Genomic DNA, 21,720 nt, shown 5'->3' with positions numbered 1-21,720 from the left:
CTTCAGGATCTGTCCTTCCAGTGAGCACTCAGGGCTGATTTCCTTCAGAATGGAGAGGTTTGATCTTCTTGCAGTCCATGGGACTCTCAAGAGTCTCCTCCAGCACCAGAATTCAAAAGCATCAATTCTTCGGTGATCAGCCTTCTTTATGGTCCAGCTCTCACCTCCATATACATCACTGCTGGGAAAACCATAGCTTTAACTATACGGACCTTTGTCGGCAAGGTGATGTCTCTGCTTTTTAAGATGCTGTCTAGGTTTGTCATTGCTTTCCCCCCAAGAAGCAGGCGTCTTTTAATTTCGTGAGTACAGAATACACCTGCCCAAAACAAAACCGGTTTGTGGGTATCCCTCTGGCCCTATCCATCAGGACTAATGATTGCTGGTGGAAAGAGAGATACAGAGAGTTTTACGTTTTTTGTATCATTGCAACCTGTTGCTTATATGATCACTTTGGGGAACTATTTGATCGAAAGGCAATAGTGTAAATCTCACAAAAAAATAAAAATAGATCGCTTGGATTTGCTCCTCGGGCCCCTTCTTGGTGTCAGATCTCTCTTCCCAAACACCTCACTAACTGCGCGCGCGCACAGCGAGAGGCGAGTTGAAATCGGATCAGGAGAGGAGAGGAGAGGAGGAGGAGGAGGGAAAGGGTGCCTCTGATTTGCTGCTTGGAGCATGAATGCAGACGGGAGAAAGCGAGACGTGCTAGGACCCAGAGGCTTGCAAAATCCAAGAGAGTCATCTTTTCGTCTGGATCCCAGAGGTTTAGCAGCAGCTTCTGGTGGTGGGATGTGTGCAAGTGAAGCTGGTACCAGCCCAGAGGAGAGATCCTTTCCTGGTGAAATCTAGAATTGGATCGAGGGCGCACCGGAAGATCAAGAAGGTGGCATGCATGGCTTTTTGGGGGATTTTTGTTTTGTGGGGTAGAGGCGGGGGGGCGGGGAGGTGGAGAAGCTGCCAGTATCTAGAAACCTTAAGATACAGTTCTGGTTTCTCTCTGGTTGCCCCTAGATCTGCTTCGTAGGTTTGGTTGCCTGACAGCAGGCTGCTGAGTTTGACAACAAACAGGCCTCCCATGGAAACGCATTGTTAAATATTTGTTTGGGTAAAGGTCTTGGGGCTCCTCCAAATGGACCCAGGTGTCCGTACCATCCGTTACACTTGGCTAAGCTTTTTATGTATGTGCATGCTAACGACGTATTTGACAAATCTCCAAAGGATAAGGGTATGTTTAAAGAGAAGTATGGTGGGTTTTGGGGGGCAGGGTGCAGGGTGGTTGTGTGTATCATATATATATATATATATATATATATATATATATATATATACTGTGTGTGTGTGTGTGTGTGTGTGTGTGTGTGTATATATATATATGTTATATGAATTGCACTTCTCTCATATGTGTGTGTGTGTGTGTGTGTGTGTGTATGAGAGAAGTGCATTCATATAACAGAGTGGTGATATTTCTAGCTAAGAAGACTCCATATATATATATAGAGAGAGAGAGAGAGAGAGAGAGAGAGAGAGAGAGAGAGCAATGCAGAAGGAAGGGGTAAATGAAAAGAGGAAGCTGTAAAAACTGAGTCAGTGCACTCAGCATTGTTTACAGTACAACTAGTAGTGGCTCTCCAGGAATTTGGACGGGGGTCTCACTGAACCCTGCCTGGAGATCCTTCAGATTGAATCTGGGACCATCTGCATGCCAAGCAGGTGCTCTTCCACTGAGCTGCGGCCCTTCCTGGCATACAAGTAAAGGGGCACAGAAGGCAGAGTGGAGTGTCTTTTTAGGGGGCGGGGGGATGTCTTACTTGTAAAGTTTCTTGTCTCCAGTATGGGATGGAAGGATTTACTTGGGTCAGTGAAGCATAACTGCTCAGCTTTCTTTGATTAACATCCTTCCTCACACACCCCCGGCCATTCCTAAAAATATATTTTTTACTTATTTACATCATTGTGCACTGCACTTTCACATAAAATTTTGCAAGGCAGTGCAAGTTATAAAATATACAGGGAACAAGATGTGAGATTGTGATTGTACTGCACAATCCAAAATCTCTCTCTGGTTGGCAGATGTTGCATTAACTACATATACGCCATACATGTAAAGCACATTCCCCCACTCCCCAAATAATAATGAAAACTGTGGTTTGTTAAGGGTGCTGGGAATTGTAGCTCTCACAGCAGCAAACCACAGTCCTAAGGATTCGTGGGGAGTGGGGGATACTGCGCATTAAATGCATGGTGTGAAGATGGCCCTCCTATGTGGTTGGTCAAGATGTGCTGAGCCAGCACTGGATCCTCACTTTGAGACACTTTTGCATTTTGTGCGTTTGTGCTGTGGGATCTGACATAACTCAGCTTTATTTTATTTTATCCCTAATGCAGCCTTTGCCAACCAAGGTTTGTGGAGCCTGCCCTAATGAAAACAGCTGTTTGGGGGAAAAACTGTTGCCTTGTGGCAGGGAATGATTCCAAATTTGGCCTTCCGCCACCTGGCATCATGTGCTTTGCTCAAGTTTAGTTAGAGAGAAAGCCTTCGACTCCAACCAGCAGATTGCCCCATGAGGGTCTGAGGCTGCTTTCGATTTCATTCCTCACCAGCAAACATGTTTGAAAAGCCAGCCCATCTGCTTTATTTTATTTTATTTTTAAACACCCTTTGCTTTTGCAGGCCTCTGAGAGCAGGGCTGCTGGCCTGTCTGCCTACCGTCTTGTTGCGATGCTTGAATAAAAGGATCAAGGGCACGGGCGGCGTCATGGAAGGATGGTCTGGCAACTGGGGCTGGCAGCACCTCATGGCTCCCCACGAAGGAGAAGACCCCCCCAACCACGCTCCCAACTTTATTCATGTGAGACATCCTGCCTTGGTAAGGAGGGAGACACTGACCTGGATTTTTTTATAGGTTCTGTTAGAGCTTAAATCAGGCACAGGCCCAAAGGCCCAGTCAGCACTTATTTATCTGCTTGTACATTTGTACCCAGCTGAAGTTCTGAAGGCGGCATGCAATATATTTAATGTCTGCTAAAATGGACAATGGCGCAATCAATACTGGGGTGGGGCAAAGATGTAGAGTAAATCTCTCTGCCACCCGCCCCAAATTCTCCAGTGTTCTATCAAATACCAGTGGAAGCTAGTCTATTAGGGCTAATGGGGCACAGCACCACCAACCTCAGCCTGCCACCAGCCAGACCCTGCCCCCCTACCTTACTTAAATCCAGTCCAGGGGTTCGCCCTGCCTGCCATCTTCCTCCTTCTTAGTCTCAGTGCTGCCCCTTCTAGAACTCAGCAGGGAGAAGGAACATGGAGATAAAGAATGAATTGGCTCTGGCTGCCATTGGCCTTGCACATACATACTACAGACATCAGTTTATATGTATACCACCTTTTCAGAGTTCAAACCATGCTCAAGGAAGCTTATGACATAACAAATTACAGAATTCCAAACAAAACCAAAAGTAGTCACAAACAAGAAATAAAACACTTCAAAAATACACAACCAAACTGATTGATTTCCACATAAATAATTAGATCTTAAAACAGAGATAGAAAAAATTAATATCAACAGCAGCAATAACCCCCCCCCCAAAACAATACCCTCATCAGCCTCAGCTTTTGCAGCTGGAGTCAGTCAGGGTCCCACCCTCCCAGATGGGAAAGGCCAGCAAGCGGGGGGTGGTGGTGGGGAGCAGGTCTTCCGGGGCTCCCAGCCAAGATGGTCTCTGGCCTCTTCAGGTAATCAACAATCTATTTGGTTGCCTATGATCAGGGCCTGCCAAAGACATTTTGGCACCTGAGGCAAGCCATAAAATGTAATCCCCCTCCCCACTGTGGTCTAAACCACTGAGTGCTGTAGTCTAAACCACAGCCTTTTGGGCTTGCCAATCAGAAGGTTTGCTCATGGGGTGAGCTGCTGCTCTGTCCCAGCTCCTGCCAGCCAGCAGTTCGGAAGCACGCCAGTACAAGTAGACACCGCTGCGGCGGGAAGGTAAATGCCGTTTCCGTGCGCTCTGGTTTCCATCACAGTGTTTGTTGTGCCAGAAGCAGATAGATTAGTCCTGCTGGCCACATGACCCAGAAAGCTGTCTGTGGACAGACACCAGCTCCCTTGGCTTGAAGCAAGTTGAGCGCCCCAATCCCAGAGTTGAATTAGACTGGACTTAACCGTCCAGAGGACCTTAACCTTTTTCCTTTACCTACCATTGGCTACATTGGTTGGGGCTGATAAGAGTTGGAGTACAACACCTACAGCACACCATGTTAGCTGCTGCTTCACCAATTTCCCATCCCTCCCCAGCTTTCAATATTCTGTGGCGACTGGGTATGCTCAGTGCTCATTTGGTTGTTTTGAGTGTTCCCTCCCTCCATTTTACTTTTTACTTTACTTTAGTAAGTCTCAGGGCTACCTCTTGTATCCCTGCCTGATCACTGAGACTTTCGGAAAAATCTCTGGTTCAGATGCACAGCTTTTAAGTACTGAAACACATGCATTCAGTGCTGTGAAAGCAAACCTGTGAAACTCCCTCCCAATTGAGATTACACAGGCACCCACCCACCCTTTTACTGAACTTCAGGTGCTTGGCTTCCTTATTCCAGCAAGCATTTTAAGGTAGTTTCGCGTTTATGTTCAGTTTTATGATGAGTTTTTAACTGTTATATTTTCTAGGCTTTAAGAATTCATTTATTTAAATTGTTCACAACATGAAAATACAAGATAAAAATACAAAATACATAATAAAAACAAAGCAAACCAATAAGCCCTCCCCTTTGTATTATTCTCTGTATTGTTTATTTTTATGTACACAGCTTAGAAATGCTAGTGATTAAGCAGTGTATATATATTTGCCAATTATTTTTATTGATTTTCCAAATTATTAAGCGGTATATGTAAGTCTGCTGACACCCCCCCCTTCATGGATGCTGTTTTGGCTACTGTGCCCCCACATGGGTGTGCTACCTAACTAGGCAAAAGTTGCCACTGCTCATTGCGGGACGCTTAAGCACATGTTCAAAGCGTTCTCTGGTTTGACACATGTCCTGGGCTCTTGTGGCTTTTCAGTTGCACTCCCACTCAACTTAATAATATACTTCTCCTACTCCTACTCCTACTCCCCCCCCCCCCCATTCCATGAGTTCCTGAGTCAGATTTCCCTAGGATCCATCCACTAAATAATTAACTCACAAAAGGCAAGTATGGATACTTAAGGTTTTATTTTATTTTCAAAGCAGCCCAGGCATAAACCTAATCATCCTTGCTCATTCAAGCCTCTTTCTGGTTGATGGCAGAGGGATGGGTAGGTCAGGAAGAGGTGGAGAAACTCCCCAGTAGGACATTTGAGAGAAGGGAGCTCTGCTCCACTTGGAAGCTCTGCTCTAAGAATCACTTACAGGCATGTTTTACAGAGCCCCACCGAGATCACTGGGGTTTATTCCCACTTAAGAGAGCAATGGATGACAGTCTCTATGTAAAACGTTGGCGTTAAAGCACTGCTGTGCAGCCCAGAATGTTCCATCCCAAGCACAGGATGCTGGGATTTCATTTTAACACCCACACATTGTTAAAATTCTTCTAACCAGATTGCTAAAGAACACTGAAAACAAGCCTTTTATTGTGCTTAAAATGGCACATGTTCCATTCCGGACGTGCCTGATTCTCCTGGCCTCTTTCCTGACACCTAACCCACGAGGAAATCAGTTTACCCAAGTTAATCATGCGTAACAATCCTGTCCTTGGGCCTGTTTGGAGGACCCAGTCCAGTGCGTTAAGGTCAGGCCTAGATTTTCCATTCACTGCTGCTTTTCCTGCCTGTTGTTTATAGACCCTGCTGGTTTTCTGCCTCTCCCCCCTCCCCCTCCCCGGTCCTCCCTCTCGTCAATTAGAGCATTTTCCTGATCACTCTGAGTGCAGTGCAGGGGAAAACTAGGGCTTTAAAAAAAGCATTTAAATATCCAGGACACGTGACAGTTAAGAAGAGATGCCAGCTGCCACATTGTTCTTGGGAAGTAAGAAAGAGAGAAAGTTTATCTAGGGGGTTGGGGTAATCTTAAGTACTTTAAAAAAATATGAAAATGAATTGGAACACAACCGTTCTACCTTGGTGCAGCTAGTTAGCTTCTGCACACACTTGCATACCTCTCTCAGCCCTCCTCCAGGTTTGCAAGAGACACATTTCATCCCCCCCCACATTTTTTTTATTCATTTTATGACACAAATAAACAATACAAACAGAAATACAAACAATACAAACAAATTCTTGTCTTATCCTTATTTTTTCTAAGCATTGTTAGGTGAGCTTCCCCAAGTCCCCCTTATCTGATTTTCATTTTACCTCATCTTTAGCAGTTCCATATATCCAGTTACAGATAGGTAGCCGTGTTGGTCTGCCATAGTCAAAACAAAAAAATTCCTTCCAGTAGCACCTTAAAGACCAACTAAGTTAGTTCTTGGTATGAGCTTTCGTGTGCAAGCACACTTCTTCAGATACACTGGAAGAAGTGTGCTTGCAGTGTATCTGAAGTGTATCTGAAGAAGTGTGCTTGCACACGAAAGCTCATACCAAGAACTAACTTAGTTGGTCTTTAAGGTGCTACTGGAAGGAATTTTTTAGTTCCATATATCATAATTTTTAACCATTTTTTATAACACTTAATTTTACCATAAAAATCTTCACATTTTATCACTTACAAATAATACTATTTTAAAATGCACTGTCTTCTGCTTCTAACCGTACAGCCTGTATCCACTTCCAAAGCTATTCTAAGATTTAAATATTAAAATATTTTTTTCAAATAGTCTTTAAGCTTCTACATTTCAGCCTGCCAGAAACACCCAGGCACAGTGCAAAACAGGGCTGGTGAGAGATGAAGTATGGGGACAAGAGACCCAACTGAGGAGGAGTCTGGGCCTGGGAGAGCCCCAAGGGCCAGGTGGAGACCCATGGAGGGCCACATTTGGCTCCTGAGGATGAGGTTCCACTATTTGATGTACCTGGGGGAAAGACCCCCCCCTACCAACCCCACCTGTGTGGAATAATGGCTAATGTTATAGCCAGGTTTAGACCACAGCGCCACCCGCACCCCAGCTTCCTTATTAGTACATTGCAACTTTCCAGTGCTTAGCCCAGGCGCAAAGTAGACCATGTCCCACTCTCCTTCGCATTGAAGTGACCCCTACCCCAGGGTGGTGGAACACCTTGCATGCTAGTAAAAGCCCCTTCTTTTTCATCCAGAAACCACAAATGTCACCCTGTCCTTTTGACTTTATTGCAGGCATCCAAGTTACGCTGATCGAGGCTCCAACCTAAGGCCAGGACGGCGACATGAAAAACGACAAGGTGAGCCCCCTACCCCACTCCTGCCTCCTGCAGTCTCAGGAGAAATCTGTTTCTTCCTTGTATTGTTGATCTATGAATATCAATGTTGCATTGCTGTACTGCACCAGCAGCAGGGAATCTTTTTCAGCCTGTATGGCCTCATTCCCTTCTGCACAAAGAGTTTCCAAGTGCCACATAGAATCATAGAACTGTAGAGCTGATCCAACTAGTCCAACCCCTTGCAATGATGGAATCTCATGCAGATCAAACCTCTGCTTCAGAACCTCCAAGGAAGGAGAGTCTACCACCTCTTGTGGAAGTCTGTTCCACTGTCAAAACAGCCCTTATCATCAGAAAGTTCTTCCTGATGTTTAGTTGGAATCTCCTTTCTTGTAACTGGAATCCCCTGGTTTGAGTCCTACCCTCCAGAGCAGGAGAAAACAAGCTTGCTCTATCCTCTGTGCAACAGCCCTTGAGATATGGGAAGATGGATATCATCATTTCCTCTCAGTCTCCTCTTTTCCAAGTTAAACATACCCAGCTCCCTCAACCGTTCATGAGGCTTGGTTTCCAGGACTGTACCAGAGGCAAAAATGAGGAAAGGAAAGAACATAAAGAACACCTTTCTCCTGTAGGCTTTCATATACACCAGGGGTCAGCAAACTTTTTCATCAGGGGGCTGGTCCACTGTCCCTCAGACCTTGTGGGGGGCAGGACTATATTGGGGGGGGGGGGGAATGAACGAATTCCCACAAATAACCCAGAGATGTATTTTAAATAAAAGGACACATTCTACTCATGTAAAAACACACTGATTTCCGGACCATCCGGGCCGGAGTTAGAAGGCGATTGGGCCAGATCCGGCTCCTGGGCTTTAGTTTGCCTACCCATGATATACACATTCACATGTCCCTCGTCTCCCTCCCTCCAGATAAGCAAAAGCTTTATTAGTGTTCAAGGAACACATTCCATACAGGCAAAAGCACCTGGGCCACGTAGCAGGGCCAGTGATGGGCATGGCTTGGGAAAGTGTGTGGCCTAGGTTCAAGGACCAGATAGAGAGGCCTAGATGGGCACATTTAGCTTCTGCACAAACTTTGGGAATTGCTTTGGGAGTGGCATGCTTCCTGCACCAAGCCAGGAATTCATAGTGCCTTCCTATGGGGATGCTGCATAGACAGCTATGCAAAAGCTGCTGCTTCTCACTGCGAGGGTAAATGAACGCTAAATGTTAAGAGCCACATAAAGCACTTCTGGTTCTCTGGGTTTGCTGCACAGTTCAATCTGTTTATTCTCTTGCGGCTGTTCACCACCACACCCACTGCTCACCCCCCTCTCTCCCTGCCCAGCAGTTCCATTAGTTCCTTATTCAGATTTCCCCAGGATCACAACAGTAAATAATTTACTCACAAAAGGCAATCATGAAGCACTTAAGTTTGTTTGTTTTCCAAAAGCAAGCTTTGCATAAATTTGTACTTGCTGAGAGCTGTGGTCCAAAACCAGTTGATGAAAGTTGCTCTAGCAGGATGGGAGAGGGAAGCGGGAAATGTCTGGCCCCCTGCAGACTGGTGTGCAGGTTGTCTTTAGGGGTGGGTGGGTGAATTCTGCGATCATTTTATGGAGGATAAGGCTATCACTGGTCACTAGCTGTGATAGCTACATTCTCCGTCCACTGAATACTAATTGATGGGAATCACAGATGGGAGGATGCCCTTGTGATCAGGTCCTGCAGGGCTGCTGATTGGCCACTGTAAGAGCAGGATGCTGGAGTAGATGGGCCCTATGGCCTGATCCAGCAGGGCTCTTAGAATCAATCAATCAATCAATAAAACGTGGGCTCTAAGGTCTTCCCCTGGCTCCAAACACTTCCTGTGCAGCTTTCTGAAATAAAGCAACACAGACCCAGCCTCTTGTCGGAGATGGCAGGCTCTAAGCCCGTCCCACATCTCACGGGCACTGGCCTTGCCAGCCAGGGTGATTAACTCTTCAGGAGCTACTGAGAGCAAAATTATCCCCATGGCTCTTGAGTCCTGTGCCGTCCATTCATCTGTCACAGGTGCTGGGGGGTCCTCAGAAACGGTATTCCACACTCCAAGCTTTCTCATCTGGCCCTCACAGTACCTTGCCCAGGTCTGATAGTTGTGGCCATTTAGCTTTGGTGGAGACGGAGCAGCTTCTGAGGATTGTAAAAGATCCATCTCAGCCTTTTACTTGAGCCGTGAGTCTTATTCACTTCAGAAACGTCTTATCTCGGCAGCTCATAAATCTTGAGGCCTGCTTGGCTCGACTCCCAGACCAATTAGGCCAGCCGGACATCTGAAGCCCTTGCCGCGGCAAACAGAAAAGCCTCACTTTCGCTTTTCCCACATACCTCAACGGAGTCTGTCGCAGTCTTACTCTCCTGTAAGTGCCGTGAATCTGGGCCCGAAACCTGTTGTTGGGATACTGCCAGGGAGATAAAGTCCATCAAGGCCCCCAAGCCGTCTGCCGGACGATCCATCGACCTCCCGTAGGCACGCAGTATCAGCAATTAGCGACATGAGTTTCTAGAAAATATTTTGCCACATTCCAGAGCTCATGCACACTCTATCAGCAGATAATGCACAGCCAAAAGTTGCACTCAGGAGAGCATTATTTACAAGTTTATTCAGTGTTGATCAGAACACAGAAAAACATGACTGCCTGCTTTAGTGTCTACGACACAGAGAGAGAAACGAAAGCAACAGAAAACATAAACATCCTGTGAACAGGAAATACGCAGACTCTGTGACTCAGAGCCTGCTCCCTTTTAAGGTGGAACGGAAATATCCTAACATTAACCTCCTCTTCTCCAGGCTAAACATGCCCAGCTCCCTTAGCTGTTCCTCATAAGGCATCGTTTCCAGGCCTTTGACCATTTTGGTTGCCCTTCTCTGGACACGTTCCAGTTTGTCAGTGTCCTTCTTGAACTGTGGTGCCCAGAACTGGACACAGTACTCCAGGTGAGGTCTGACCAGAGCAGAATACAGTGGCACTATTACTTCCCTTGATCTAGATGCTATACTCCTATTGATGCAGCCCAGAATTGCATTGGCTTTTTTAGCTGCCGCGTCACACTGTTGGCTCATGTCAAGTTTGTGGTCAACCAAGACTCCTAGATCCTTTTCACATGTACTGCTCTCAAGCCAGGTGTCCCCCATCTTGTATTTGTGCCTCTCATTTTTTTTGCCCAAGTGCAATACTTTACATTTCTCCCTGTTAAAATTAATCTTGTTTGTTTTGGCCCAGTTCTCTAATCTGTCAAGGTCGTTTTGAAGTGTGATCCTGTCCTCTGGGGTGTTAGCCACCCCTCCCAATTTGGTGTCATTTGCAAATTTGACCAGGATGCCCTTGAGTCCATCATCCAAGTCGTTGATAAAGATGTTGAATAAGACCGGGCCCAAGACAGAACCCTGTGGCACCCCACTAGTCACTCTTCTCCAGGATGAAGAGGAACCATTGATGAGCACCCTTTGGGTTCGGTCAGTCAGCCAGTTACAAATCCACTGAGTGGTAGCATAGTCAAGACCGCATTTTACCAGCTTCTTTACAAGAATATCATGGGGCACCTTGTCAAATGCCTTGCTGAAATCAAGGTAGGCTACATCCACTGCGTTCCCTTCATCTACCAGGCTTGTAATTCTGTCAAAAAACGAGATCAGGTCAGTCTGACATGACTTATTTTTCAGAAATCCATGCTGACTATTGGTGATCACAGCATTCCTTTCTAGGTGCTCACAGACTGTTTGCTTAATGATCTGCTCCAGAATCTTCCCTGGTATTGATGTCAGACTGACTGGGCGGTAATTATTTGGGTCCTCTCTTTTCCCCTTTTTGAAAATAGGGACAACATTTGCCCTCCTCCAGTCTGCCAGGACTTCGCCTGTTCTCCAGGAATTCTCAAAGGTGACTGCCAGTGGTTCTGAGATCACATCTGCCAGTTCTTTTAATACTCTTGGATGCAGTTCATCTGGCCCTGGAGACTTGAATACATCTAAACTAGCCAAGTATTCTTGTACTATCTCCTTAGTTATTCTGGGCTGTGTTTCCTTTGCTGAATCATTTGCTCCAAATTCTTCAGGTCGGGCATTGTTTTCTTTATCGGAGAAGACTAAGGCAAAGAAGGCATTGAGGAGTTCAGCCCTTTCTGTGTCCCCTGTTTGCATTTCACCATCTTCTCCTCTGAGTGACCCCACTGTTTCTTTGTTCTTCCTTTTGCTACGAACATACCCATAAAAACCTTTTTTGTTGCTTTTAACCTCTCTAGCAAGCCTGAGTTCATTCTGTGCTTTAGCTTTTCTGACTTTGTGTCTACACGTGCTGGCTATTTGTTTGAATTCCTCTTTGGTGGTTTCACCCTTTTCCATTTTTTGTACACATCCTTTTTTAATCTTAACTCAGTTAAAAGTTCTTTAGATAGCCACCCTGGCTTCTTTAGGCACCTTCCATGTTTCCGTCTCATTGGTATTGCCTGACGTTGTGCGTTTACTATCTCCCTCTTAACAAACTCCCAGCCATCATGAACTCCCTTTCCTTTTAGTATTACTGTCCATGGGATCTCACCCAGCACTTCCCTAAGTTTTATGAAGTCGGCTTTCTTAAAGTCAAGAAATTGAGTCCTAGTATGCTTGGCTGCTCCTTTCCGCTGTATAGTAAACTTCAGAAGAGCATGATCACTCGCGCCTAATGATCCTTCCACTTCTACCCCACTAACCAGGTCATCAACATTGGTTAGGACCATATCTAAAATGGCTGTTCCTCTTGTTGCTTCGCCCACTTTCTGGACAATGAAGTTGTCTGCAAGGCCAGTGAGGAATCTGTTTGACCTTATGCTTTTGGCTGAGTTTGACATCCAACAAATATCCGGGTAATTGAAGTCCCCCATTACTACTATCTCCCTTCCTTTTGCATGCTTGGTCATCTGTTCCGGGAAGGCATCATCTATGTCCTCCATTTGGCTTGGGGATCTATAGTAAACTCCCACAATGAGGTCACTGTTATTCTTCTCTCCCTTAATTTTGACCCAAATGCTCTCACTTTGGCTTTGAGGTTCTAAATCTTGGATCTCTTCACAGGTATACACATCCCTGACATATAACGCCACTCCTCCTCCTTTCTTGTCTGGTCTGTTTCTCTGAAATAGATTGTATCCCTCCATTATTACATTCCAATCGTGGGACTTATCCCACCAGATTTCAGTGATGCCTATTATGTCATATTTAGTTTGCTGTACCAAGAGCTCAAGTTCATCTTGTTTATTTCCCATGCTTTGCGCATTAGTGTACAGACATTGAAGTCCATTAATCATTCCCCCGTGTCTCTTATTTAAGGATTTTTTCCTCCCACCACTAGGTCTGCATGCTGTTTGCTCCATTTGGTCTATGACATTTGGATGATCATCTTCATCAATTGATAGACTCCTACCTTCAGGAGCACTGTCTCCCTCCCCCACATTAGTCAGTTTAAAGCCCTCCTGATGAGGTTTCTGAGATTTTTGGCAAAAACATTCCTCCCAACCGTTGTGAGGTGCAGCCCATCGCTTGCCAGAAGTCCATCTTCAAGAAACTGCAGTCCATGATCTAAGAATCCAAACCGTTCCTGTTTACACCATTTGCGAAGCCAGCTGTTCACTTCCACTATTTTTCCCTCTCTCCCTGGGCCACGTCGTTCAACTGGGAGGACAGATGAGATGACAATTTGTGCATTTAATTGCTTCAATTTCCTGCCCAGAGCCTTGTAGTCTCTTTTGATCTTCTGGAGGCTATTGCTTGCAGTGTCATTGGTTCCCACATGAACCAAGAGGAAGGGGTGTTTGTCAGTGGGTTTTATGATTCCTTGCAGTCGTTCAGTTACATCTTGGATCTTAGCCCCGGGGAGGCAGCACACTTCCCGAGACATCTTGTCAGGCCCACAGATCACTGCTTCTGTTCCCCTCAGTAGGGAATCCCCTATCACCACTACACGCCTCCTCTTAGGTTTGGTCGGGGTTCTTCCGTGAGCTGTCCGTTCCAAGGTCGCCTGCACATTCCCTGAGGACTGACTTTGCTGCTAGTCTTCATATACCTGATCGACTGTAATGAGGGAGAGATCCTCAAATGGAGTCTGCTCTTCGTCTTCCATGCTAGGGGAGAGGACCTCAAAGTGATTGTGTATTTCTAAACAATCAGAGCGAACCCTGGGCCTCCTACTTCTTTGAGTCACGTTTCTCCATATATCTGGCTCCTGTGTTGGTGAACTAGCCTCCTTCTCAGGGGAGTCCCCTGTCTCCTCCTTGGTGGAGATGGTGTGCTCTGTTGCTTCCAAGAAGAGCTCCAGCTCTCAAATTCTTTGGAGCGTAGCTACACGTTCCTCCAGTTGCTGGACTTTGTCTTTTAAGAGGGCAATCAACATGCAATTGCTGCAGGTAAAGCTGCCTGCAACCTTTGGCAAGATGGCAAACATTGCACAGGAACCGCAGGCGACTGCAGCTGTTCCCTCCCCCTCCATCTTGAGAACGTGTTGTTGGGGGTGGCTACAGCGGTCCTCCATCATAAAAAGCATGAAGACAGGACAAATAACTCCCCCCACAAAAAAAACCTAGGTGTCCCCCAACAAATGTTTGAGACTAGCTCTCCTAAATCTAAAAGATGGATCAAACTGTGCGCGCCACTAGGCGCGCGCCGCTGCCCTGCAAGCTCTGATAAGCTCCTCCCACAGCTAATCACCTGCCTCAACAGAAACCCTGCCCCCTCTGACCTTTGCACAGGGAGAGCAGCTAATCAGACACAAAGAAACACACACACGACAAACAAAGAAACACTTCACACACACAATAATTGTGCATTAACAGTGAATTCAGGAGTGGCCCAGCCATGACGCAGACTGAAGCAGCCACCTCAGACAGAGTCCCACCCTTGCTGCTGCTGCCGCTGCTGCTAAAGGTAAAGGATAAAGGGACACCTGACCGTACGGTTCAGTCGTGGCCAACTCTGGGGTTGCTGTGCTCATCTCGCTTTACTGGCCAAGGGAGCCAGGGTACAGCTTCCGGGTCATGTGGCCAGCAGGACTAAGCTGCTTCTGGCGAACCAGAGCAGTTCACGGAAACGTCGTTTACCTTACCGCCAGAGCGGTACCTATTTATCTACTTGTACTTTGACGTGCTTTCGAACTGCTAGGTTGGCAGGAGCAGGGACCGAGCAACGGGAGCTGACCCTGTCGCGGGGATTCGAACCGTCAACCTTCTGATCGGCAAGCCCTAGGCTCTGTGGTTTAACCCACAGCGCCACCTGCGTCCCAGCTGCTGCTGCTCAACCCTAATTCACAAGGCTTTGGCGGCAGCTTTGTGGGGAAGAAGCACTTTCCTGTTTTACCTCAGGTGGTGAAGTGGGACAGGTCGCCCCTGAGTGGACCCTCTGTACCCAGGATCAAGCAGATCTCCCGCTTCCCATGACTTGGAACCTGTATATTTTGCTGCCACGTCAGGCTCTTGGCTCCTGCTCTGCTTGCGAACAACTACTCTCCCCGAATCCCATTTTACGCAGGCTACTGCCAAGCTAGAAAGGTGCCCCGTGTGAACAGATGCCCTGGAGAGCAACCTGGCTCTTCTGACCATTTGCCCCCTCGTCCGCTCTTTGTGTCTGCAGGGCCAGCGCGCAGTTGTCTTTGTGGTTCTGTTTGGCCTGGTCATGCTGCTGATCATCTACAATGGCAGGAGCGAAGTCTTCCACTACACTGCGGTGAAAGTGAAGCCCCCGTTGCCTTCCAGCCTCAAAAAATGGGGGGTGAAGAACGGGTACCTGCCAGTCTCTGGAAACAAGGTATGGGAAGCGCGTGAACTTTCAGCTGCCGTTGTTTTGCAGGTCATAGAGAGGGAATCTCAGGTCTCCCCAGATCTCACGCCATCACTGGCTCTGCTGCACACTCACGTGCTTCCTGCCTAACTAGAAAGTATCCTTGAACTCTTGGGAGAAAAAGGACTGTGTAAGCAACTCGGATAAAATTTACATTCATCACCCCTCCCACTTTTGCCTCTGGTCCTGCCCACCACTGACATGTGTCCGTTGAGCGGCTTCCCAGAAGAGAGTGCAGCCCTCAGACTGAAAAAGGTTCCCTACCTCTGTTTATTATTACATTTACATCACAAAAAATTACATTCTCCAAAACACCTCAAGGCGTGCTATAGACACTTCCTAACCCCTTTTTATCCCCATAACAACCCTGTGGGGTTGGTTAGGCTGAGTTACTGGCCCAGGGTCTCCCAGTGGGCTTTGTGGCTGTAGATTAATCATTGGTGGTCCTGGAGAGGGGAGTGGGCGGGGAGGGATCTTGAGAAATTATTTCTGGCACATCACCAGCCACTGTACCCTGGTTCTATAAACCAGAAGGATGGAATGATGGGTAAGGAAATTGTTATGTACTGAGTTGAATAGGATCCAAAATGCAGCATTCTGATTGGTCCTAGAACAATAGGATTCAGAATGCAGCAGTCTGATTGGTCCTAGAACAATGCAGCAGTATGATTGGTCTGCAGGAGCCACCCAATCCAGCTCCAGATGGAAGTGAATCCACAACCGGGATTGTCTGAAATAAAAATAGCATCTTTGGTAACACGCTCATCTTTATTGTTGAAATTCTTCCCCAAAATGATAACTTTACATTAACATATATAAAGCAGATACTTTGGGGAAACTTTCATTCCTCCTCACCACTATGAGCTGAATAAAGAGCATGAAATCCACTCTCGACTCTGAGTATATTTCAGAAATCTTGCCTTTAAGAATTATCTTGGCAGCTGTTGTAACAAGCAGCTGCAGAATGGTAGAGGAGTGATTCCGAAGCGGCTGTAGGGGAAATTGATTCTCAGCTTCTGCTGATTTGTTCTCCATGATTTTTTCTTTTAAATAGAGTTTTAGAGGTTAGCTGTTTTAGACATTTTATCTGCCATTTTCATCTTTGATAATACCAACATGGTATTATTTTATTGGCTTTAGATGTTGTTAGCAGTCTTTAAGAAGATGTTTTTTAAATGAAGCAATGTTTTTAAATGAAGACATTAAATGAAGAAATGTAAGAAAATAAAAAAAATGACAACACAAAAAGTCAAAAAAAGTGGGGAGAACACGAATGCTATGCAGAATGGTTCAAAACTTGCCACTGCAGAACTGGAAAAACAAGAAGGCTTGTGGCACCTTGGCAGACTTGACAAATTGTATTATTGCATAAGCTTTCATGGACTAGGGCCATTTCCTACAATGGAGTATGATCCTCAGTTGTTATGTGTATATGGTTCTCAGAACTTGTCTGATCCTGGAGGTTGCCAATAGAGAGAGGAAGAAAAGATTCTATCAGTGTGTTCCATGCCATTCATAATTGCATATACTTCTAATATGAGAACCCATTTTACTCACCATTTTCCAAGGCTAACACACACATCCTGCCCCTAGAGAAAATTCCCTTTCTTCAAAATCGTTCTCTTACAGTTCCAGTGCGCACTCAGGGCTGATTTCCTTCAGAATGGATAGGTTTGATCTTCTTGCAGTCCATGGGACTCTCAAGAGTCTCCTCCAGCGCCATAATTCAAAAGCATCCATTCTTCGGCGATCAGCCTTCTTTATGGCCCAGCTCTCACTTCCATACATCAGACGTAATAGCGTAAGTGTAGCATCCTGTTCTCACAGTAGCTGAATAGATAGACGCCTGTGGGAAAGCAGGAAGCAGGACTGAAACACAGGTGCCCTCTCTCTCCCCTCATGTGGTTTGAAGCCACTGGGATTCAAAAGCACTGCTGCCTCGAACTGTGGAAGTAGAGCAGCGCCATCATGGCTTGTCACCATTGAAAGCCTTCTCCTCCATGGATTTATCTAATCCTCTTTGATAGCCATCTAATTTGTTGGCCATCAATGCTTCTGGTGGGAGGGAGTTCCATAGTTTAATTATGCGCTGCTTGAATAAAGACTTCCTTTTATCTGTCCTGAATCTTCCAACATTCAACTTCATTGGAGGTCCTTGAGTTCTGGTGTTATGAGAGAGGGAGAAAAACCTTTCTCTATCCAATTTCTCCATACATTTCCCGCCCCGACCTGGCCACAGTGATTCATGCAACGGTCACCTCCAGGCTTGACTACTGTAATTCGCTCTACGCGGGGCTGCCCTTGAAGCTGTCCCAGAAACTCCAGCGGGTGCAGAATGCTGCAGCGAGGCTCCTCACGGGGTCTCTGCCATAGGAGCATATTCACCCAGTGCTTTTCCAGCTGCACTGGCTCCTGGTGGAGTACAGAGTCAGATTTAAGGTGCTGGTTTTGACCTTTAAAGCCCTTCACAGCCTAGGACCCTTGTACCTATGGGACCGCCTCTCCCGGTATGCCCCATGGAGAGCCTCAAGGTCCATAAACAGCAACACCCTGGTGGTCCCAGGCCTGAAGGAAGTCAGATTAGCTTCAACCAAAGCCAGGGCCTTTTCAACACTGGCTCCGGCCTGGTGGAACACTCTGTCTCATGAGACCGGGGCCCTGCAGGATCTGATTTCTTCCCGCAGGGCCTGTAAGACAGAGTTGTTCTGCCTGGCCTTTGGCTTGGAATCAACTTGATCCCCTCCCCCTCTTCCTTTTTCCTTTCTCCTTCTGTGATGGAACTCCTATTTGGGGACTTCCTCGCCTTTTTCTGGCCACGTAGGACCAGTCTGGATAGTTGGCCTTGGTGAAGATTTGACGTTTTCATCCCCAAAAAAGTTTTTGATTTGAGTTCCTACTGTAATGAGGCAACATTTTAATGTATTTTAATCTTGTTTTTAAGTTGCATTTCAATCGTTTTTATACCGGTGTTAGCCGCCCTGAGCCCGGTCTTGGTTGGGGAGGGCGGGGTATAAATAAAATTTAATAATAATAATAATAATAATACTCTTATCCCCCCCACCCCCAGACTTTGGATCATCACTGCAGCCAATGCGTGATCGTCACCAGTTCCAGTCACCTGCTGGGGAGCAAGCTGGGGGCAGCAATCGACCAGTCGGAGTGCACAATTCGCATGAACGATGCTCCCACGACGGCCTACGAAGCAGATGTTGGTAACAAGACGACCTTCAGGGTGGTGGCCCATTCAAGTATCTTCCGGGTCCTGAAGAGACCACAGGAGTTTGTCAACAAGACTCCGGACACCATCTTAATCTTTTGGGGGCCACCAGTCAGGATGCAGAAGAGCTTGCTGAAGGTCATCCAGCGCGTCAGCATGTCATTCCCCAACATGACGGCCTTCGTAGCTTCCCCCAGGCGCATGAAACAGTTTGATGACTTGTTCAAAAAGGAGACAGGGAAGGACAGGTAAATTCACCTGCAGTTGTCCCTCCAGCATAGTTTCTGCATCTCCTCTTCCAGGCAAGCCCTGCTGTGGGGAGGGAGGAAAGATAGATTGATTGTATCTTTTCCTTTTAATTTACAAGAGGGAGGTGTCTGCAGGTTCTGGGGAATCCCAAGATTTGCAGAAGTAGAAGAAAAATGGTGTTAATAGGTTAATAGGCCGGGGGGGGGGGCTAAATCCTAGAAATGAAGAAATGCTAGGATATTGATTAATTGGGATATGGATTAAAGTATGGGGTGGGACGCGGGTGGCGCTGTGGGTTAAACCACTGAGCCTAGGGCTTGCTGATCAGAAGGTCGGTGGTTTGAATCCCGGCGACAGGGTGAGCTCCTGTTGCTCGGTCCCTGCTCCTGCCAACCTAGCAGTTCGAAAGCACATCAAAGTGCAAGTAGATAAATAGGTACTGCTCTGGCGGGAAGGTAAACGGCGTTTCCGTGCGCTGCTCTGGTTTCGCCAGAAGCAGCTTAGTCATGCTGGCCACATGACCCAGAAGCTGTACGCCGGCTCCCTCGGCCAATAAAGTGAGATGAGCGCTGCAACCCCAGAGTCGGTCACGACTGGACCTAACGGTCAGGGGTCCCTTTACCTTTTACCTTTATTAAAGTATGGGCTGCAGAACTGTGCCAGACAAGGAATCCCTGGGCTGGCTTATGCAAACCAGCCTGGCTGGCCTAGAGAAGAACCAATCTGTTAACATGGCAAAAGGGGCAAAAGGGAGTGAGATGTGTGTTTGAGGGGACACGTACATGAAGTTATTGAGCAAGGGTTGCCAGGAAGGAGAAGGAGGAACAAGAGCTGAGATCCATCTTGGGCAGGTTGCCTGCCCTGCTGCCTCTTAAAAGAACTATGCTATAAGATCTGGACTCCCTCCATGCAGACTGAAGGTGTAAATAGGTGAATAAACCACATTTCTTAAAGCCATGACAGTCTCCGAAAGGGACACGGACCCTGTGTGGGTGCCTGGGACCCCATTGGATCGGCAGAGAGAGGGGCAGGCACCTCCCACAAAAAAACAAAAAAGCTAAACCAGCCAAATGAGGGTTTAGTGTGTGCTGAGTGATAAAAGAATGCTGGCTGACTGTGGAATATGAGGTGAGTGGAATGAAAAATTGATGTGAAACGAAATAGAGTGATTGGAATCCTCAACGTGGAGAATTCCACACTGCAACATTTTGTTGCAGGTCGGCATCTAATCTACATCAATCACTCACAGGTTGTGTTTGGATTCCCTTTCCTTTGAAAAACCCCCTCCTTTTGTTTCTCCCTGCTTTTGCAGAGTGACGTCAAGGTCGTGGCTGAGCACCGGCTGGTTCACCATGGTGATTGGCGTTGAGCTGTGTGACAAGATCCACGTCTATGGGATGGTCCCTCCCAACTACTGCATGTAAGTCCTGCACTCTGCGTGCTCCTTGTCAGTTTCGAGGGGGGGGGAGTTGCCCCAGGGCTGTCTCAATCTCTGCCTCTGCTTCTCTGCACCACTCCCTGCTCACTGAACCCCAACCTTCCCCACCCCCTCCGGTTCTCTTCCCAACAGCAGGAAGCCTCCGCCCCACAAGTTGCCCTACCACTACTATGAGCCGAAGGGTCCGGATGAATGTGCCACCTACATCCACAATGAGCAAAGCCGAAAGGGCCACCACCACCGGTTCATCACTGAGAAGCGGGTCTTTGCCAAGTGGGCGAGTCTCTACAACATCACCTTCTCCCACCCGAACTGGGACTGAAGCCCCCCATGGGGTGGGGCGGAGGAGAAACCACACAAGTGCCAAACCCATGGACTTGCGGGGCAGTGGGGAGGAGCTTCTGGGGCACACGGCCCTCTCCACAACAGGAGGAGGGAAAGAGATGCCCTTGGTGTGAAGATAGCTCAAGGGCCAACGTTGCTCCTAGCCCCAGGCCTTCCATGTGCCAGGCTGCCAGGCCTGCTCAGCTGCTGTTTTAAATTTCCCACAATGCCCTTGGGCATTATGCTTTGGATGACTCTGCTCCCCCTCCCCCCTTAATGACAGGTCGCAGTCTGCTGCTGCCAGGGAAGCCCATGGTTTGAAAGCCCACCAGAGGGCTTGTATTAGCACACAAAACGACCCCTGTCGGATCAGGATGAGATCTCAGCACCTTGTATCTGCCAACCAGGTACTTCCGAGAAGCCTACAAGGAAGGGTGTGAAGGTGGCAGCCCTCCGCTGTGTTTTGCCTCCTGCTTGGAGCGGGTATACAGAGGTAGACTTCCTTTGTACATGGAGGTTCAGTTTTCAGCTGTCATGGTTAAGAGCTTGTGGGCAGACCATGAATTTTACCCAGCCCTTTGTAACAGGGATGGGCAACCTTTTTGAGAGAGTCAAGGACAGCACTCCCTTGTGGGAGGGAGAAGTGGTTGCGGTGGTTGGGAGGGGAACTAAAATGCTGCTAACTTTTTAATAGGGACTTTTCACTTTTACCAAAAAAATAATAATTGCAAGACAAATGTTGAAATGTGGAGAACTGGAGATTGGAAATAATGAGAAATTGAGAGAAACCAAAATCAACCCTAGCAAACCCACAAGTACCTGCTATGGCTCCTCTTTCCCCCACCCCCACAAACCTGCTAGCTCACCTTCCTATGCCAACTATTTGCATTACTAACAGAACATCCCATAATAGACCCAAGAGGGGATGGAAAGAAGAGTGGCATGGGGTGGAACAAATCGAAGATTTTGTTTTTATTCCAGGGAGGCAAGCCATGTGCCATTAGTCTGCTGTTTACTTAAGAAGCATGTTTGTGTTTTGTTTAGATTTTATTAAGCTTGCATCAGCTGGTCAAAATGAGCCCAGCCATAGGAGCCAACTCCTAGGTGCCGAGGTCTCTTCGGCCTTCCCGGTAAAACATTTGATGGTGTTGGCATTGCCATTCAAATGGTCTGTGTGCACTACATCTTGTGATCAATTATGCAGGGCAGAGCTTACCTGCCCCCCCCCCCCGTTTTATTCAAGTTGGCACCCCTGAGCCCAGCCCTTTGAGAGGGAGGAAAGTAAAATGGAGGGAGCAAAGGTAGCCTCAGCTCAGTCCAGTGGTACCTGG

At 47.1% G+C, this 21,720-nt stretch overlaps 1 protein-coding gene across 2 annotated transcripts; it reads left to right on the top strand.

Annotated features, from left to right (window-relative positions):
* The first annotated feature begins 639 nt into the window (after window positions 1-639).
* Window positions 640-20,529, top strand: ST6GALNAC6 (ST6 N-acetylgalactosaminide alpha-2,6-sialyltransferase 6). Of its 2 annotated transcripts, none has more exons than XM_080991012.1 (7): window positions 640-886; window positions 2,675-2,870; window positions 7,271-7,335; window positions 14,955-15,128; window positions 18,229-18,626; window positions 19,940-20,047; window positions 20,201-20,529. In XM_080991012.1, the coding sequence occupies exons 3-7, from the start codon at window positions 7,321-7,323 to the stop codon at window positions 20,385-20,387; spliced, it is 882 nt and encodes a 293-aa protein (XP_080847138.1). In that variant the 5' UTR covers window positions 640-886; window positions 2,675-2,870; window positions 7,271-7,320; the 3' UTR covers window positions 20,388-20,529. The 2 variants fall into 2 exon arrangements, with proteins under 2 accessions (XP_080847138.1, XP_080847137.1); XM_080991011.1 differs by having other exon boundaries at window positions 642-886; window positions 20,198-20,529.
* The last annotated feature ends 1,191 nt before the right edge of the window (window positions 20,530-21,720 follow it).

The sequence above is a fragment of the Podarcis pityusensis genome (genome assembly GCF_964106645.2).
Source record: "Podarcis pityusensis genome assembly, chromosome: Z".
In the NCBI taxonomy this organism is placed as follows: domain Eukaryota; kingdom Metazoa; phylum Chordata; class Lepidosauria; order Squamata; family Lacertidae; genus Podarcis; species Podarcis pityusensis.
Note: the sequence above shows the minus strand (reverse complement) of the source record. Positions and strands in the feature narration are given on the sequence as shown.